General features: G+C 36.2%; 1 protein-coding gene across 1 annotated transcript in view; it reads right to left on the bottom strand.

Annotated features, from left to right (window-relative positions):
- Positions 1-4,438: 4,438 nt before the first annotated feature.
- Positions 4,439-20,567, bottom strand: part of LOC129270793 (uncharacterized) — a 16,936-nt gene continuing 807 nt past the window's right edge. The window contains exons 2-8 of the mRNA XM_064106686.1: positions 18,953-19,183; positions 17,068-17,248; positions 11,682-11,808; positions 10,442-10,544; positions 8,164-8,382; positions 6,445-6,572; positions 4,439-5,649 (exon numbers count right to left, since the gene is read on the bottom strand). Coding sequence (XP_063962756.1) covers positions 5,470-5,649; positions 6,445-6,572; positions 8,164-8,382; positions 10,442-10,544; positions 11,682-11,808; positions 17,068-17,248; positions 18,953-19,130 — 1,116 coding nt within the window. The 5' untranslated portion in view covers positions 19,131-19,183 and the 3' untranslated portion in view covers positions 4,439-5,469. The remainder of the gene's footprint in view (positions 5,650-6,444; positions 6,573-8,163; positions 8,383-10,441; positions 10,545-11,681; positions 11,809-17,067; positions 17,249-18,952; positions 19,184-20,567) is intronic.

The raw sequence follows: 20,567 nt of genomic DNA, 5'->3' as shown, positions 1-20,567 counted from the left end.
AAACTCCGTCATTATGTTTAAAAATCCTTAACTTCTGATTCTGACGCCACCACCGCCGCTGTTGTAAATGCGATGCCTGTGTCTCACATCTGGGCCCCGTCTTACAAAGAGTTGCGATTGATCCGATCAATCGCACCTATGGATGGCCAGCAACATCAACTTCTATTATGCGTGTTTGTTCAAAATATTTTCTAGCTTTGATGTATATCCATGCATTCATTGTTTTCTTGAAAATTCACTGTGCTTCTCTTTGTTTACAAAGGACATTTTACGAATTTCCTGTATAGACAATTATGACACTGATGGATTTCCATAGAGTTACAATTGATTGGATCAATCCTAACTGTTAGACAGGGCCCTGTCTTGCGAAAGAGTTACGTTTGATCCGATCGACCTCAAATATATGGAAATCCATCAATGTCATAATTTGTTCTACAGGAAAGTTGCACATTGTCCTTTGTAAACAAAGAAAGGCACACCGAATTTTCAAGAAAATGATGCATGTATGAATATACATCATATCAGTAGAAAATAATTTGAACAAACATGCATTTTAGGTGTTGATATTGCTGGCTTTCCATAGTTGTGGTTGATTGGATCAATCGCAACTCTATGTAAGACGGGGCCCTGTTTTGCTCTTGAAAGAAATACCTTTAAGAGGCTTAATGCTTTTCTTCACAAAATCGAACACACACACACAGATACAATGTTAACTAGGATTGTTATGTTAATTTATTTTTCGATTCTTTGATAAAGAATATACTAAGATACATGAATAAACAATTTAAAATGAATATCAAATAGATTATATATATATATAAAAATGATACAGCCCTCGTAATCTTTAAGATAGCAGGCAATTTTAGCAAAATGATTTATTTCGATAAGAGATGAGGTGTAGAGTACTCTTAAGGAGGTAGTTCTAGCCTGGTGTCAAAATAGTTTTAAAAGTAGGAATATTAGAGAAAAGTATTGATGAAGGTTAGGTTCTTATTTATACAGTATATATATATATACTAATATAATATATATATATATATATACATATATACATATATATATATATGCCTACATCCTACGAAAGGGCAAAGTCTATGAATGGGTTTATTCCGTCATAATACACATTTAGACGTAAAGACGAAGGTAGAGGGCGTTAAGGCGCATTACGAACAACAAAAGAAGACAAAAAAAATTTGCCTTAAACACAGATGTAGAGAAATATATATATATATATATATAGTATTTTCAAAAAAGTGCGTATGTAATAATAAAATAAATGGCAAACACTATTTGTCCATCATTCATATTGAATACCCTAAAAATAAACATACAAACTTGCTGTATCAATTTTAAGGCTCTTAGCTACTTCATTAGTTATGTTATAAATATCCTACATTGTATTTTTTTTCTTTGTTTCTATTGTGTATATTTGTATGAATATGTTTTTATATTGTATTTGTCATTTGAATGTTTTTATGAGAGATGTGAAATAAATGAAATTGAAATTGAATTGAAATTGAAATTGAAATTGAAAATTGAAATTGAAATATCACAATATTATTTCTTGAATGAATTCGTAATAACACACAATGATGTTGTTTGGGGGCAGGCCAAAGTGCTCAAAATAATTACATGAATGTCTTCTCTGACAAATTATAGTACTGGTAGCGTCTGAGGCAAGAAATCATTCAAAAGTTTCCACTCTGGTTTACTCTAAAATGTGCAAATTTCAACTTTCTTTGTAAATCATGAAGAAATTTAGATAGAGGCATCATGATTTACAATATTATAAAACTGATTTCATGAGCTTTAAAACATTGTACACCTGAAAAAGGAAAGCGTGTAGAATCAATCATCATGAGAAGAGTAGAAAAGTAAAAAAAATCCATTCAATGGCAATAATTTATTCTTAAATTCTACATTCCAAAACCCTAAAACACATATTCTGAACACTGGTTCAACCTCAGCCATAATCTGAATGCTTTCTAAATTTGTTGAAAGCCAAACTTATGAAGACTTTTTTTTTTTTTTTTTAGGTTCTGATACTAAACTGGATGAGTTAATTGTGCCTCAACATTGAATATATACCTGCATTTAAATTTTCTGGACATTTTTTTTTTCTTAATAATTTTAATGCCAAATTAGCTGATAAATTGAACATCTGCAGTTTTAGATTTATGCTACATTTGGCTAATGATAGTAATAATAATAATAATAGCTATTTTTTATATAGCTCTTTTCCCCATAATGGCCCAAAGCGCTTTACAGCATATTATTACCCCGGTCATCGGATCCTTGCACGCCCGTATACAATGTATGCACCTTCTCCACTCCCGGGGGAGCATTCCAACAAGAGTTCCAAGACTCATTTGCTAGGCATACTACATAGGCTTTCGCATCCTACCGGATACCCATTTAGCACCTGGGTTGAGAGTGAGAAAGTGTGGATTGATGCCTAGCCAAAGAAAGCTAGACACTGATGGGATTCAAACACACGACCCTCTGTTTTCAAGACGAGAGTCAGAACCACTACACCACGGCTCTTGCACAGCTAAAAAGGCTAACCACTTTAGACCACCATTTAAAAGAGAAACTGAACCAAAAACTGTGAATCTCCTGTTTTAGGACTATGAAATATAAGGAGTCTGAATACACAGACCCTTTTATCAAACAATCACAAATATATTGTGAATTTTGGTTTTCAACAATATGATGATCAAATGATCTCAGTGGATTGAAAAACAGGAAAGTCTAGCAGCATGCTAAGAATGATTTCTTGGTAAATACAATAATATGATTGTTATTAAGATTAGAATCAAGTCATTAATCATTGTAGGGGTTATATCATAAGACTACTGCTACATATAAAACTGTAGTTTCCTAGATAAGGATGTAAGGTCCATATTATGTAGTATAAGACTCAAGATGGTGCTATTTAAAATGACTGTGACATAGTAGCTTTAAATGGAACCAGAGTTCAGGATATGGACTGCCTCTCAGATTTATATTACACTAAATGCTATAATCATATGAATATATATACAAAAGCAATAGTAACAGTCATAAAAATTCTATAAATACTCTATCCCAGGGCCCACACATATTAATATCAACCCAGCTTTAGCTCCAATAAACATGTATATTTTTCACAAGAAAAAGACCTCACTAAATATGATTATTTCTTAAAATCAAACAAACGCAAAATTTTGCGTTGACAGCCTCTTGATGAGTATACATTTGATATCAATCAATATATCATCAAATCTTATCTGTTCTCACAAATACAACTTGATACTCATCAATTCCACTAGCATTATTCATAATAATTTTACAAAATTCTGGCTCTTTAGGTTGCTAAGTATACACCACCATCAAAGATTATTCGTACATACAATACATGTAGAAAGACCTATTTATCTGCTGTTTTATATGACTAGGGCAAAGAGCTTTGACTGAATTTCAATATCATGATAAAGTATATAATGATATAATGATAGTATTGGTATATACAGAGTATTGATGATCAGCCTCTTCCAAATGAATAAAGATGAAGTGAATTATTGTATGAAATAACAGAATAATAATGAAAAAAAAAGTTTTTAAAGAAACCTCTTTAAACTAGACTAAAAAAGTATCTCGAATCTAGAAATTAACATTTTGGCAAAGGCATTAGCATGATCTATCATAGAACAGAGATACTGGCCAACATCTATCAATTGCGAATAATTCAGTAGAGGAAAAATCATGTTGAATGATCTCAGGTAGTTTCTTATTCAGAGAGGCTTTTAAAAAGTCATTTGTAAATTCTTAACTAGAATAAAAAAACATATGAACTGGTTCTTCTTATCCAAAATGTTTTATAGGACAAAGCAAAAATCGATATGTGCCAAATATAGTCTCTTGGGAACACTTTTGACGTATAAAAGAAGGCATCATCCGTCAGTCTAGAGTTGTGATCACAAAATAAATTCAAAATATACAAGTAATAATTCAAATCTCACCAAAATTCATTGAAGTGAAATGTATGCGTTAATTCTTTGAGAGATGTGATAACCATGTTTTTTATAAATGATTTTTTAAACTTCTATGAGGTATATGCCAGATTTAAGTTATTACTTCTTTTTCTTAGCACAAGAAGTATGAAGAGGCCAAGCCTTTGTAAAGAAGAGGAATGCCTTCAACTCTCCATGGTTCTGAAGCACACTTTGTGATCCGATGCGCCACAATTTTTTAATGAATCGCATATTGCATTAAATGTGAACGTTCCAAGAAGTACAATTATTTCATTTGAAGTTCGGCATAATGTGAGGAATAATTAAATCATAATTTTGCTTTGTGGCAAGTCCCTGTGGTTGGAGTAAAGTCCAAATCAGCTTCAAGTCGCAGTCGATGATGTCATTATGCTTCGGGATTGAATTTGCTTTTATTCCTACAGGGATCAAGGCTCAAACTAGACTGAATTTAGATTTCAGTCGTCCTAGCAATATTCTGAACTCTGATCGCTAAGATTTTATCAGTTGGAATGTTCATATCAAATGTTATTACAATTTCTCTGAAATTCGGATCGCAATGAAATGCGTAGTGTGCCCCAGGCTTTAGGAATGGCTGTGAACAGAGATTGAAACCCTGATTCTTATCGATTGGGCAATTACAGGTACAGTGTCTAAATGTGGTGTCGTGGCAACACCAGCCACAGTACTATACTTGAAAGGGAGGAGGGGTGTTGGGATTGACCTTAGAAAATATGCCATATCATGAGTTTGCTGTTGGTGATGACAATCTCAAGCTTCCAAACAGAATAAAAACAATACGGTAAAATGATTTTTTTACATTTCAATGAGCAAAAATATGAGGTGGATTCAGACTTCGCATTTTGTACAATGAGATTTGAATATACAATTTCCCTGATTTTCCTTTTTATCACCAACTCTTCTTGCATGAAGTTTAGATGCTAGGGCACGGGCGTGACGTCATCACTTGGTGTTGCCTTATAGATGACGCGCTTGGTACATTATGGCCCGTATTGTCAAAAGAGGTTTCAATTGTACCATGGTACAAAACCATGGACTATGCAGATTTTTAAAACATAATTACGCTATTTCATCGCGTACACAAAGTTAAATCCAATTAAATGCACCTTTTCGGCAAAGTGCGCTTAAAACGAAGCACGTTAAAGAAATAAATCTGCACAGTCCATGTTACAATTGAAAACTCTTTTGAGAATACGGGCCTATAAGTCTGAAGCAAAGCTAATGTACATGAAGGTGTCTGAGATCAGTTCATCAACCCTTTTCAGCTGAACCAAACCTAATGTAGGTGTCTGAGATCGGTTCAGCAGCCCTGTTCAAGCTCTCAACACCAACAGTAACACTTGACATCCCCAATCGGACTGAATATATGCATGCCATGAGCCAGGGATTTCCAAAAGTCACAGGCCCCGATGGTTCCGCATGCTTACAAGACGGAGATCTACATCGGAATGATGGGCCTCTGAAAGAACAAAAGGACAGTCGTGGTTGCCGAGGTGAGTCCGCTCTGGCGTGTTTCTGGCGTTTCTAGGATACAAGCCAACTCCCAACCACGTTGACCCATCTCTACCAGGATGGGGTCCCAGTTATGCCTTGATGCTGCTACACCTCCAAATTGAGCCTAGGGGAAATTGAAGAGGGTGGAGAATCATTTTAAGTTCTGTGATCTTAGTCATCATTGGAAATTCTTGGTATTATGATGACATCAAGAATGTTTTTTTTTCTGATTCAAACATCAATCAATGTCTTACAAACTCCAATTAAGTTTAATTATCAATACCACCACTGTCATCATCATCACCATCATCATCATCATCATCACCAGCACCATGCTCATCCTCACGATCACCAAAATCATCATTACCACCAGCAGTATCATAGCTATCATCATCATCACCACCACCACCACCATCGGCACAATTGCCATCATCATGACCACCATAATCACTATCATCATCACCATCACCATCATCATCGTCGTCGTCGTCATCATCATCATCATCATCATCACCATCACCACTATCATCATCATCATCATCATCATCATCATCATCATCACCACCACCACCACCATCTGCACAATTGCCATCATCATCACCATCAGCATGACCACCATAATCACTATCATCATCATCATCATCATCATCATCATCATCATCATCATCATCATCATCACCATCATCTTAATCACATTTCTGGACCCCGTTGCATAAAAGTTACTATCATATTAATTTTGCCATCCAATGCTAACTACCATGGTAACAATGCTTATCAGCCAATCAGAATCAAGGATTTCAGGAAAGTTACCATCGGATAGCAAAGCTACTATAATAGTAACGTTTATGCAATGGGGCCCTGGAGCTTTAGGCCGGCCTAACTCTTCTTTTTTTTAATAGTAGAAAAAAATATAACGCACCTTGACTTTGTGTTGATATGTTATGATAGTTCCCTGCCATTTGGGTGTGGAGTCGTTCACATATGCAGCTTCCTTCTCAAAGAACCACATAGAATTCATACAGATCTGTCCAGTCGTAAATCCAGTCGCTGAATTTTTATGAGGAAAAAGTGGAGGATGCATTTTAATCCTACTCAATCGGTCACAGTGAGCAGTAATTTTGAAAGAAACTCTTTGCATCAATGACAATTGTTACAGCAGCATCATAGAACCAAATATCTACAAAGTTCTGACAAAACCAGGTAGGTTGAAAATCCCAAACATATATAGGCACACATGGGCAGGGGTGGTTCCAGGATTTTCAAAAGGGGGGGGGGGCACATTTTTCCGAGAAAAATTTGACAAGCAAGAAAAAAAAGTTCTTCACTTTCAAAAGAGGGAGGGGGGGCACACTTCTGTTTTAAAGGGGAATCCAACCCAAACAAAAACTTGTTTTTATAAGGAAAAGAAAAATCAGACAAGTTGATAGGTGAAAGTTTTAACAATATTGGACAACAACAAGAAAGTTATGAATTTTTAAAAGTTGTAAATATTGGTAATCACTATACCCATGGAGACTTCAAATTGGCCGCATATGGGATGTCATAGTGATGTAAGGCAAGGACTACTCTTCCATGTACTCCAATACATATTATGGCTAAAATGTCATTTTCCCAAAAGTTTTATTTCAAATTATATTTTTCTTCCATGAGGACATAAAACAATATACTACATGGGTTATATTTGGATTACTGCCCCAGGAGAATGGGTACTTAGGAGAAAACCACAAATCCCAGATAATAAAGTACATGGCCTATGGGAAAGTTGTCCTTGCCCCTTGTCATAATTTACTTACCCAGTTGCCAATTTGAAATCTACATAGTATTAGTGATCTCAATTTTAAAGCAGCTTTAACTTTTGTATTGCTTGTCCGACTTCTTTCAAAGTTTCACCATTCTGTTTCATTTATTTTCTCCTTCCCCACACAGCATTTTATGGCCAAGGCTGGATTCCCCTTTAATGGCATTTTTACATTACAAATTTTAATTTTGCTTCTCAAAAAGGGGGGACGGGGGCATGGGCCGGCTGTGCCCCCTGGATCCGCCAATGCACATGGGCATGTGGATTATCATCGGACTGGTGGAGCACTCCAGCATGAACCATAATTTGAATGACGGCTTAGTCAAAACATTTAAATAACATTCAAATGACCATTAAAAGCAATAACATTCCTACTTTGACAACAGTCTGACCATAAATTTTCCAGTTGATGTCACACATGGTCTACCTACATGAAAGTCTATAAGTGGGACTACTATATTTTACTTATTCGGGACATCAAATGAAAAAGATCTTTCAGAGTCAAGAAAAAGGGGAATATTCTTCTTAATTTTTTGGATAGTTTCCAACTAAATAAAAACAATTTCTGAGAGATATGGAAAATAGACGGGCATTTCATGGATGTTAAGATGTGAAATGTGAAATTTCAGCTAGGTTTTGGGAAGGTAGGCCTAGTTTGAATTAAAACAAAAGAAAGCTCAGAAAAGTGTTGCACTTCATGAAGCAAATGGTGATTTTCACTGGCTAATTTGTTCTGAGCCAATGAGATCAAATAATTTCAGTAGCTTACAACAGATGTCAGTAAAAATTTATATCAGTTCCATGAAATGCTCCCAAAATGGGATCATCTCCTCTTCTTACTTCTTTGCATCTGCGAAGAGTCCAAATTGATCTCCACTAGCTTCCATCCTTGGTTCAAGAAGGCACCGAATTGGGCGCTGAGATCCGTCATACATTGGTAGGAGGGTATGCCAAAGCCGGCCTGCACCGTGTAGGTGATAGGCACATGGATGCCGTGGTAAACGTAAGGGGTTGGGTTGGGGTGCTGCGGAATGTGAAAGAGCAGGTCCACTCCAATGGCTGGGGAGAAAGCGGGAAAGAAATTTTGATTCACAATTTTGCATGAATAACTCACACTAGTCATAATAAATTGACAAGGTATCCTTGTTGATCGAGCATGGTTGATCACTGAATACGTTTAAATGTCCGCCTCATTAGGGAGTTTTCGCTTTAACTACGGGGAAACTCTCTACAACGCCTCGATTCCATTGAAAATGCAATCAAAATCCCAATGGAGAGCTGACAGGCATCTGTCGAAAGTTGGTGAACTGGGACCGGAAAAACAATTGCAAATATGTTGTTGTCCAGAGCCAAGAGATTCCAAGAAATTGCTCTCCCGGTCCACCATTTTTTTTTTCGACAAAAGCCTCTCTGCTCTTCATTGTGATTTGACTTGCATCTTCAAAGGAATTGATGCATTGTAGAGAGTTTCTCCGTCGTAAATGCGTAAAGTAATTTCCTTCAGCAAGAAACTCATCTACATTGTGCTGCACTCAACCCAGGTGAGGTGAATGGGTACCCGGTATGAAGAAATTCCTCAAATGCTTGAGCGCCTAGGCAGCTCAGCTAAAGCCGGGGTAATAGTAATAGCAGGGCCCACTGGTAGAACAGTTTTCGAAACTGAAGTGGCTACCCTGGGTAAATATACCAATATTATTATCATTATTATTATAGAGTCCTAAATGAATGTTGAACAGAGCGGTTTTTATTCGCCTGGGTCACATTTCATAAATAGTTGATATGATAGCAACTCTTGATGAATCGTCAACTACCATGACAACAGTGAAAATTCTGCTTCCTGATTGTCTCTTCCAATGAAAGTTGACATTCTACAGGGATCCCGCAGAAATTTGAAAACAGAATTCTATAACTTTTCCACGACTAAATTGCTGCTTTCCATGACCTCCCGTGACGTCCCGGGAGTTATGTCGAATTTGGGATGTCATAAAACTGGGAAAAATGGAAATCATGAACACCAATTATGATAGCAGAGTATGATCACAGAGTATGAGAGTTGCGAGACACGACAAGCTGGAAAGCTGCCATAGCCAAGAGGTAAATGCAATTCCATGACTTTTCACAAATTTTCTAAATTCCCTGACTTTCAATAACCACAAATTTTTTCGGGATTTTCCTTGACTGTGGTAACCCTGATTCTAGTTAGAGTCGTTATCAAAGCAACTTTTTATGAAATTGAGCCCTGGTCTACAAGCGGTTGGTCTGCTTCTCACATCATCTATATTGTCCACATGGGCTAAACCCATTTGGCCTGCTATACATTTGGTCCAATTGCCATTTGGTCTACATTGCACTGGGTCATATACACATTTAGTCCAATTCTCTTTGGTCTAATGTCCAGATGGTCTAATTTCCTCTTTGCCTACTAATTGTTTGCATTTTGTCAAATGAAAATTTGATTCATAAACAGTTCACCTAACCATATAGACTAATACCCATTAAGTCTAATTCTCTTTAGTTTTTCCAACATGGTCTAATATCTACTTCATCTCCTAACTGTTCGCACTTTGTTGAATGAAAATTTGATTCATAAACAATTCATTTATCCATAGAGACTAAATCGCGCTAGATCAAGTGGATATTAGACAAAATGGGATCCTTTCCTTACCGATTCACAAAACAAAATCACATTTGCTACCCCTAAATTGGTGGACATGACAAAATGGGATCCAGCAAGCAGCCTTTCATTAACGATTGAATAAATAGAATCATAATAATAATAATAATGATAATAACACAGTTCTTGTATAGCGCATATCACATTATGTCATAACCTCCCTATGCGCTTCCAAAGGACTTGGATATTATCAAAATCATATTTGTTACCCCAAAAGGTGGACAAGACAAAATGGGATCCCACAAGCAGCCTTTCATTACCGATTCACAAAACAAAATCATATTTGTTACCCCCAAATTAAGGTTGGCTAAAAAATTTACAATAGCAGTTAAAAGCTACTGAAATCATTCGGTCTGGTTGGCCGACGGTAAATTTGTTATAGAAATTCTGCATTTGTTTGTACTATAAAAAGTCTGCATGAAACGGGAACCCGGATGTACTTACTGCCAGCATGACCGCGCAGTCCTGACGAAAATGACGGATTCTGCTGCATTCCTGTTGCTTCAATACAGATAAGCCTGGCCCCTCTCTGACACATATCCATGATCTGGGAAAAAATCATTCCAAATAAAAAAAAAAAAAAAAACCCAACAATGAATTACAAGGAATAATCTATAATTTGCTTCTTAGTTATACATAGCACTGCAAAGAATATAGTCCAGGGGCCCCGTCTTCCAAAGAGATACGATTGATCCGATCAATCTCAGTTGTATGGAAATCCATCAATGTCATAATTTCTACTACAGGAAATTTTCACAATGTCTTTTGTAATTAAAGAGAAGCACACTCAATTTTCAAGAAAACAAACAATGTATAAATATACATCATATCTGGAAAATATATTTAACAAATATGTATTTTAGATGCTAACGTTGCTGGCTTTCCATAGATGTGATTGATCAATCGCAACTCTTTGTAAGACGGGGCCCCAAACTCTTGTCTTCAGACCAAAAATGCAAATTTTTCCACTTTCAACAACAAATGGATTTGACATGTCATTTGTACAAATCCAAAGAAAATTGTATAATCCATAGAAAACTGCTTCATTAGGAAAGTGCACAAGTATTCACAAAACAAAATCACACTTGTTACCCCCAAATTAAGGTTGGCTATTCAATATTGATAGAAAAGTTAATCATTGCGGAACAAGGTATGTTATAAGTGAAGATATGACGCCATGAACACTTTGTTTTTTCGTTATTCTCATTTGAGGAACGCTTTTTCCTTTTTGCATGAACGAACATCTCGACAAGTGTAATCTGCCTGTATAGAATAAGGAACCTTCTGAACAACTATATCTAAATTGTCATTAATAATAATAATAGTCAGTTCTTGTATAGTGCATAACACATTATGAATAATGTCTCTATGCGCTTCCAAATGACTTGGATATTATTACCCCAGCTGTAGCTCAAGCAGCCTTTCCAGCGCTTGGCATTTCAAGGTATAAATTCCTGCCAGGTACCCATTCACCTCACCTGGGTTGAGTGCAGCACCATGTGGATAAATTTCTTGTTGAAGGAAACTACGCCATGGCTGGGATTTGAACCCACGACCCTGTTTCAGAGTCCGGAGACTAATCCACTGAGCCACAACGCTCCATAATGCTTACATGCGCCTCGGAATGTTTTTAAAACTAAATGGCGCTACACAAATGCAGTTCATCATTCTTATCATCCCGTACCTTTGTCATAACATCAGTAGTGTTTGCCGTCTGACCATTGGTGGACCATGATGTGAAAGAATAAAATATTTGGAGCTCGATAAAACTTTTGACTATTTGCAGATTCCATTGCTCATTGGGAGGAGGCCTGTGTAAAAAAAAAAATTCAAAAAATAAAACCAGCAAATTATTCTTCCATATTACACATCATGAGGGGTTAGTGTAAGAATTACACTCAGGAGGTAACTTTGGAACAGTTTTAAATGTGCATGTAGTTTTTCAACGGTAATAAGTGAAAACAAGGATTATAATAAATACTGTACTTATAATAATGAAGTGGATCCTTGTTATTTGAAAAATCACCCTCAACTCAAAACCATGAACAGTAAATGGAACTCATCGTTAGCTCAGGCTGCTTTCCAGAGCATTCAAAAAATGAACCCCCCTAGCTCCCCCCCAATTTTTTTATTACTTTTGTGTCATACAAGATGTTAAAGACAAATACCAGTTGTGGTAACGATCTCAAAATGAGTTTGAACAGAATCCAATAAAATTTCCACCCAAGTGTTTGTACATGCATAAAGTACAAATAAAAAAATATGTGCCAAATGGCTCTGAATAAACATGTGTAGTTGCTGAGAATTGAGCAAAATAAGCACGGTATTCCATCAAATGTATGGTATTTTTCCAAGCAATATTAATACACTGTCCCACATATACTTTTCTGTGTTAGTGATCATCAGAATTATCGGTTTGGAGCTAAGATTTCCTAATTTCACAAAGATAATGCACCAGATCTAGATCTATGGTAATATGGTGATAGTTAACCTTGATTTAAAAGGCTTTCTTAAGAAATAAAATGCTGCAACTACTTTCTTTTACCTTCAAATTATTAATCTATGTGCAAGTATGTATCCTATTAGGAAATTTATTTTCTTTGAACAATTCAATGATCAAACATTTCACGGTTAAATGGATTTTATCCTTTCAATAACTGTCTTCATCCTGTCAGTTCATTCGTCTGTGGGTGCAAAACGTATCTATTGTTGACAGTGTAAACACTGCCTCATTGTCTTCTTTTCTTTTTCTGAAATATGAATATCAAATTACATATTTGGCTTGCAGAATACACATGGATTGTACTTGATCTACAGTACAACATAAGTAAATAAAATGCACCGAAACGTGACAGACAAAGAAACACAGCAATTCAATGGACGCCTGTTTGCTAAGACTAGAAATTTGACATGTCCAATTCAATCTGAAATTCATTCAATATGATTGAACTTAATATCGTGCAGAAACCAATATGCATATATATAATGAACAAATTTAGACCTTTGACCTAAATACTCACCCTTTCCATAATAATCTCTGACAGAAGATATGACAGTCAGGTCATTTAATGTGACCTGACTGTATTTTGGTGTCATCTACCCAGACACCAAACATTTTTATGGTGAATATTTCCAAAGTTTATCATACGGAAACCAACTCGCATATTTAATGAGCTGTGACCTTTGACCTGCAGAATCTTAACTTGGGCTGTATTTTGGTCTCATCTACCTACACACCAAATTTTGTTTTAATCCGTTGAATATTTCATACATGTATGTAAGTTATCATGTAGAAACCAACTCGCATATTTAATGAGCTGTGACCTTTGACCTGCAGACTCCGAATTCAAACTTAGCCTGTATTTTGGTGTCATCTACATATGTACCTACATACCAAAACTTTTTTAAATCAGTTGAATATTTCATAAGTTATCATGCGGAAACCAACTCGCATATTTAATGAGCTGTGACCTTTGACCTGCGGACTCCGACTTCGAACTTAGCCTGTATTTTTATGTCATCTACCTACCTACACACCAAAATTTTTAAAATCCATTAAATATTTTTCGAGTTATCGCACGGAAACCAAGTGGGGGACGGACGGAAGGACAGGGGCAACGCTTAATGGCCCCCCTCCGGACTTCGTCTGCGGGGGCATAAAAATATAGAAAGTAGGAATATACACACAACTGTATTACAATAAAGTTGTTGCTATTGAGTTTATTTATTGAAGAAACTGAGGTAATTTTATAATTTTTTTTCCATTAAGATTCTATTGTCATTCAATCTATTTTCATTTAAATTATATATTTCTTATTTCATATATCTATTTATTTATTGATTAAAATTCATTCAGTTATAAAATCATGTACTTATTCATTCATTCATTCATATATATTGATTTATTTAATTATCTATTTAGTTACTTATTTACTGATTGATTAATTCATTTCTTCTTTTTTTGTATGTTGGTGTCTGGCTAATTCTTACATCAGAAATAACATTAAACTTATACAGAAATTGGTTCTGGAATTAATCACTACTATGTTGAGCTGTAAATTATGTGATTATTTACATTATTTATGTAAACTCCCATTAGGCATTGGAATTAGGAAAGACAATTTTTCACTCTGTGATGCATGACGGTATGAAGAACACAGTAAATGTATTGAAAATACCCATCAAATGACAATGAACAGTTGGAAGGTCTTTGTCAACTATTGGTGAACTGGAGCAGCAGTTTCATCTTAAGTTTCTAGGCTGACGAAAAGTTGCATATATATATATATATGTGTAGTTTGTCTAGAGTCCAGGACAAAAGTGCTGTTTTGATTTACTAATTTTCGACAAAGACATTGTGGCTGTACATTGTCATGAAGGGCATTTCAACATCATCATCATCATCACCATCATCATCATCATCATCATCATCATCATCATCATCATCATCATCATCATCATCATCATCACCATCATCATCATCATCATCATCATCACCATCATCATTATCTTCATCATCATCACCACCACCATCATCATCATCCTCATCATCATCATCATCGTCCTCATCATCATCATTCCCCTCATCTGACGTAATCTTCAAAGGGCTCTGCAGCCGAAGATGAATACACAGTGTGTGGGCATGCCAAGTTCCGATGAATGGTGTGATATTAATTACAATGTAAAGTGTTGAGAAATGTGAAGTATTTAAAAAAAATTATCTTGTCATTACACTTTCTATGTTCTTAATTCCCTTGTACATGGAGTGAACACTCCCTATTATCATGCTTCTAACACTAGCACCAACATTGAACCACTTGCTGATCAAAGTTTCAATCAGGGTCTGTGCCTGCAGACTACCCCCCCCCCCCCCCGGGACCAGGGCCTTGTCTTACAAAGAGTTACAATTGACCCAATCAACCTCAAGTATATGGAAATCCTTCAATATCATATTTTTTTCTTCAGGAAATTTGCACAATGTCCTTTGTAATGTTAAACAGAGAGAGGCACACTGACTTTTCAAGAAAACTATGAATGTATGAATATACATCATAACTAGAAAATATTTTGAACAAACATGTAGTTTAGATGTTGGCGTTGCTGGCTTTCCATAGTTGAGATTGATCAGATCGATCGCAACTTTGTAAGACGGGGTCCTGAAATCCCTCACTCATCATAGTTTTAATGATGTCATTTGTTTTGTTTAAGTGCTTAATTTTTTGGGGAATTTCTAAAAATATCCCCTTCCTTGCAGATCATGTCTTTATCAATAGTCATCTGAAGAATGAATAAAATAACAAAGATACAAAAGATTGGGGATACCGATGCCTGTTTATGAACCTTGAAGTAAAATAAACAATACATGAAACAGGTGATTCAGTCCATATTGTCTTTAAAATTAGAAAGTAATGAATGATAGAATTGACTTGCTTGACCTTCAAAATTTTAGGAAAATTTACATGAAAAATCTGTCCATATTGTCTTCATTAGAAAGTAATTTATGATAGAATTGACTTGCTTGACCATCGATATTTTAGGAAAATTTACATGAAAAATGTGGCTTTGAAAGATTAAAAGCAAAAATAGGTTTTCGATATCTGATGAATAGAAAATCTTCAAATTTTATTCTTATTTGCTTGCATCTGCTCTCACTTAGTTTTTTTTTATACCACATGTTTGTTAGGGATTTACATTGTAATAATTATTACCCTGGTCATCGGATCCTGACATGCCCACACACAATGTACAATGTATGTACTTTGTCCACTTCCTGGGGAGTATTCCAACAGGAGTTCCAAGACTCAATTACTACATAGGATTTCGCATCCTACTGGATACCCATTTAACACCTGGGTGGAGAGTGACAAAAAGAGGATTGTTGCCTTGCCATAGGACACTAGGCTGTGGTGGGATTCGACCACATGACCCTCGGGCCCGTATTCTGAAGTCGGGTTTAACCCTCAAGCTCCCGGGGTATTTTGATTCTTGTCATTCCCGGGGGGGGGGGGCCCATTATGGCCCCCCCTTAAGATCTCGGCCGCCGATCGCGCGAGCGACGCAAAAATTTGCACGCTGGTAGTGTGTGATGTAATCTACAAGGCTGTATGGTAAAATTTTCCAAAATATTGAGATTTTATTTTATATGAATTAATTATGCTAATTTATGCATAAATCATACTTTTTGCTCTAATTCACTAAATAAAGCTCCTAGAATGCTAATTTTTGGTAAAAATATTCTTTGTAGCATTCTTAACAATCGCAATTAAAAAAAACTTCGGTTTGGAAATCAATTTCTTATGTATTTTATTGTTTTATGAATTTCTTATGTATTTCCTTGTTTTTTTACTTTTGGTTTTTTATTGTTTTTTCAATGGAAATCGTTCCAGACTTAATTCTGATCATAAACAAGGCAAAATTAATTAAGTTTAATCAGTAAAAGTAGAAATGATGATACATTTATGAATTTTGGCTAAATACACTATTTGCATTGGATTTGTACATGAAATCACGTTTATGAGCAATTTTGGGTCTGACATGCACTTATATAATGTTGCGTAATGTCGTAACCGCGTACCCGGGCGTCACAAATTTGGTCTCAAAATTTGCGCGAGACTTGAAAGTAAAAAGTCAGTGAGCGGCGAGGTAAAAAAAATTCGCGAAGCAGATATATCGCGAAAATTGTCGAGGGGGGGGCCATTATGGCCCCCCCCGGGAGAATTAGGGTTAACTTAAACTCAGGTTTAGAGTTGTGGTTTAAGTATGGATAGCCAATTGCTACATAAATCACTAACAGTAGACATATCATATTTCAGCTCATTTGGCTCTCAAATCATTCATAATTGTCTAGGAAGTATAAATAGATGACTGTCTTCACCATTGAAGAATCAGGAAAGAGCACAGTAAACATTAGAAACATTTTGACACTTTTGGCTTCCCATAATTTTAGCACAGAGTTAGACCGTGGTCTAAGTTAAACCTGACTTCAGAATACGGGCCTCTGAGTACAAGGTGAGAGGCAGAACAGCCGCACTGCAATGCTTGCACATAAAAAAAGAGAATAAAATACCTACATTCCAATGGGTCTTGTGAGTACAGCTTGGAACGGAACGGCTTGGCTGAACCATCCTGCCTGGGACCTCACCCCTGGTATCGTCTGAAACTGAATCATCTTGAAGCCATGTTGGTACGGTTGGACCAGAGTCGGGTAGTACTCGTCCACGTTTGTTGTAATCATGGATTGAAAGAATCCAGCTGTATTAAAAGGCAATGTGCATCAAAGGGATGAGTGTTGATATCATAGTTTACTTCCAATTCGTCTAATGCCAATTCATCTAATTGCCAACCATGGACACGGAGGATTATCTATTGTTACTGGGGGTGCCGTGACAATGCTCAGCACCCCCAGTAACAATAGAATAATCCTCCGTCCAGTTGCCAACTCGTCTACTATCATTTGGTCTACAATCAGTTCGTCCACTATCCACATGGTCTAATTGCCAATTCGTCCACTCACCATTTCGTCTAATACCCAGTTGGTCCAATAGCCATTTAGCCTGTATACCATTTGGTCTAATTGGACTTAGTCTTAATTGCGCAAAACGAATGAAATTGAAATTGATATTAGACCAACTGGTTATGAGACGAAATAGCCACAGACGAAATGGTGATTAGACGTAGTGATGATTGGACCAAATGGTTGTTAGATGAAATGTTGATGGACGGAATGGCATTAGACTATTAAAATGAAAGTAGACCAAATTGGCAATTTACTGATATAATGACTAACCTAGGCCTTAAATTATGACATTTTACCACATTAACCACTTTTCTATATTTGATTTCTATATTAGGGTGTCGATTGGAAGAATAAAAAATGGCACAACAAATCTCCTAGGCCATTGAGAGTGGCAGTAAGGCCATTTGATGGTAACTGCTGGCCTTGGATGTAATCTGAGCCTTGCTTATTCCCTTTTTTAGATGTTTATTAAAGACCATAGACAGTCTGCATGTTCAGACTAGTAGTGAAAATGGATAATCCTCTCACTGCATTTGCCCATAAATTCAATTCAAATCATTTGAAAAATGGTTTATTACAACAAGCCTCGCAGCCAAAGGCTGAATAAAAACATGTGTACAATTTACAACAAAATGAATAGTTACAAATGTGAAATCATTTATGGAATACAATTACTTCTTATATAAATACAAGGAAATGAATTGTTGAAAATACAAATAATGCATTGCATTGAACAATTTGAATAACAAGTACGCAAATTATTACCACTACACATGAACTTTAAATGCCTACATCCAAGGTATTGTACCAATCAGGCATAAATAGCACATATGAAAGAAGGAATAAATCTAAATGATGAATTAACTTTTTAAAGCATAATTTAACGCGTGTCTTCTGAATATAAACTGCTCCCACAGGTGAGAATCACTGATTTTTTTATTCAACCCATTGGAAACTACACAACTTGCTATATCACGCTCTCTATAGGCTCCAGTCTCCTACTTGTGAACGGGGAGGGAGGGGGGGGGGGGGCTGAGGGGAGCATAAATTCTCTTTCCAGAACTGACATTACATACAAGTCTTTGTATTTTTTAAGAGCTCAATCAGGGGACAACACCAGGATGATATTAATAAAAATGAGAGAGTGAGGATAAGTGCCCCAAAAGGCCAAAAGTATTAATCACTAAAATTGAACAGATACACATAATTCCATGACCCAACTCCTTTTCTGTATTCTTCTCCCTCCTCCTCCTTTTTTTCTCTTTACTTCTCTACTATGAAGTTTGTTTCTCCTTCTTATTAACTTTTCAAAATATCATTAGCGGAGGGGGTGCCCCGATGGCACTGCCCCCCGCCCCCCCCCCCCGAGATCAATAGTAGCATGTACCCCCCAGTGTCGCACAAGATAAACATCTTATACAATGAAATAAGAAACTCACCTTGTACACTCATCTTAGCCGAGATATTGATCATAAAATACTCGAGCTTAGGCCCTCTGTAGGGCACGGTGTCAACTGGTAGAGGAGAGTGGGCCCCCGACTGGACAGCGCCCTGAGGACCTTGCATCGTGGTGACATTCAACGACCCTTGGGGGACATTACCCTGTGTGTTTCCCATCTTGGCTTGGTAAGGTTTTCAAAGCCACAGGCAGAAGTCTTGTAGCCTAAATCCTGTTAAAGATGAATTCAATCAATAGAAAGATCATCACTATTTCTAGTGAATGTCTTCAAATTGCTGCTCAAAGGAGAAATTCATCCCGATACCTGATACAATTATGATGTGGAGTATATAAAAGTATATTTTAATGGGTAAATCTTGCGATTTTACGAGAAAGTTTATTTTGATCGGGCATCTGCATGTTTTTTGCTTTTGAAGATTTCCGAATTTGAGATTAAAGCATAAAAATTCTCAAACACGTCATGGGCTGATGTTTTCTGAATTTGATATTTGTGTGTAGCTTTTTATTTTTCCAATATAGAATTTGCAATATATTTGCTCAATTCCTTTTTTTAAATTAAAATGATAAGTTAAAAGAAAATGTATGAGACTAAAGTTCAAATTTTCACAAAAATAAACCTCTGATAAGGGATTCAACAGCCACTTCACTTTTGTAAGATGGGTATAAAGTAGACAGCTGGCAGCCGTCTGTTTCGAGGAGTTTTTTAACATTTTTTTATTTTTTAAATTTCTCCTCATACACAGACGGCTCGCTATCGTGCAGCCACCATTAGGGGACTTACAATGCAAAATCCCCCCGTCGGGGCTCTTCAATTTTTGTCTTTAATGAATCAAACTTTTGAAAATTAACGCGACCGAAATGCAAATTAATATTCCCTCTTGGCATCAATTGCCAAAAAACGGGGAAAATCAAGTTAAAAGGAACAAAAACAGTGACTTACCTCGGCTGTCGCGCAACTTCACTGCCCTGTTTTATCCGAACTTAATACACATAAACATATGGCCATTGAGTCCCCTGTACAGATCGCGCTAGAACTTCGGTCTCTGTATTTGGTGAGTGAAGCCAACGGAGTTCAGCTGAACAACCAACATAACACTAACAGAGACCGAAGCATTTGGTCTAGGTATAAAGATGCTACTTGATTATAACTTATTATATTGTCCTGATTTACCAAACTAAAAGCTTCAGAAAATTAATGCCTGTTGAATTCACATCTTATGAAAATATATTTTAGTCATTATTGGAGAATATGCTATTTTATCAAAGAGAAAACTGTTCCACTAACACAGACAAACATCCTAATTAAAGAAAATATGCAATGGCATGGGAAAAATTGGCCAAACTTAGTACACTGACCCCCGTGGCAATGTCAATGACATGTTTCTAATAAAACTTGAAGACCATGATTATAGACCCGATTATTTAAAAATATGCCACAATTAGTCAGGAGATCAACTTCCCCTTGAACCACTCTCTTCTCTATTTTAATTAGTACAGCTACAGTCAGTAACAATTAACATGGTAAAAAATTTCCATGCCTTATGAAGCTTTAATTATTAAAGACAAGACAAGACAACTGTATAGCTGTATCTATC

This window comes from Lytechinus pictus, chromosome 11 (assembly GCF_037042905.1).
Source record: "Lytechinus pictus isolate F3 Inbred chromosome 11, Lp3.0, whole genome shotgun sequence".
NCBI classification, from domain to species: Eukaryota; Metazoa; Echinodermata; class Echinoidea; order Temnopleuroida; family Toxopneustidae; genus Lytechinus; species Lytechinus pictus.
This window is presented reverse-complemented; position numbering and strand designations above follow the sequence as displayed.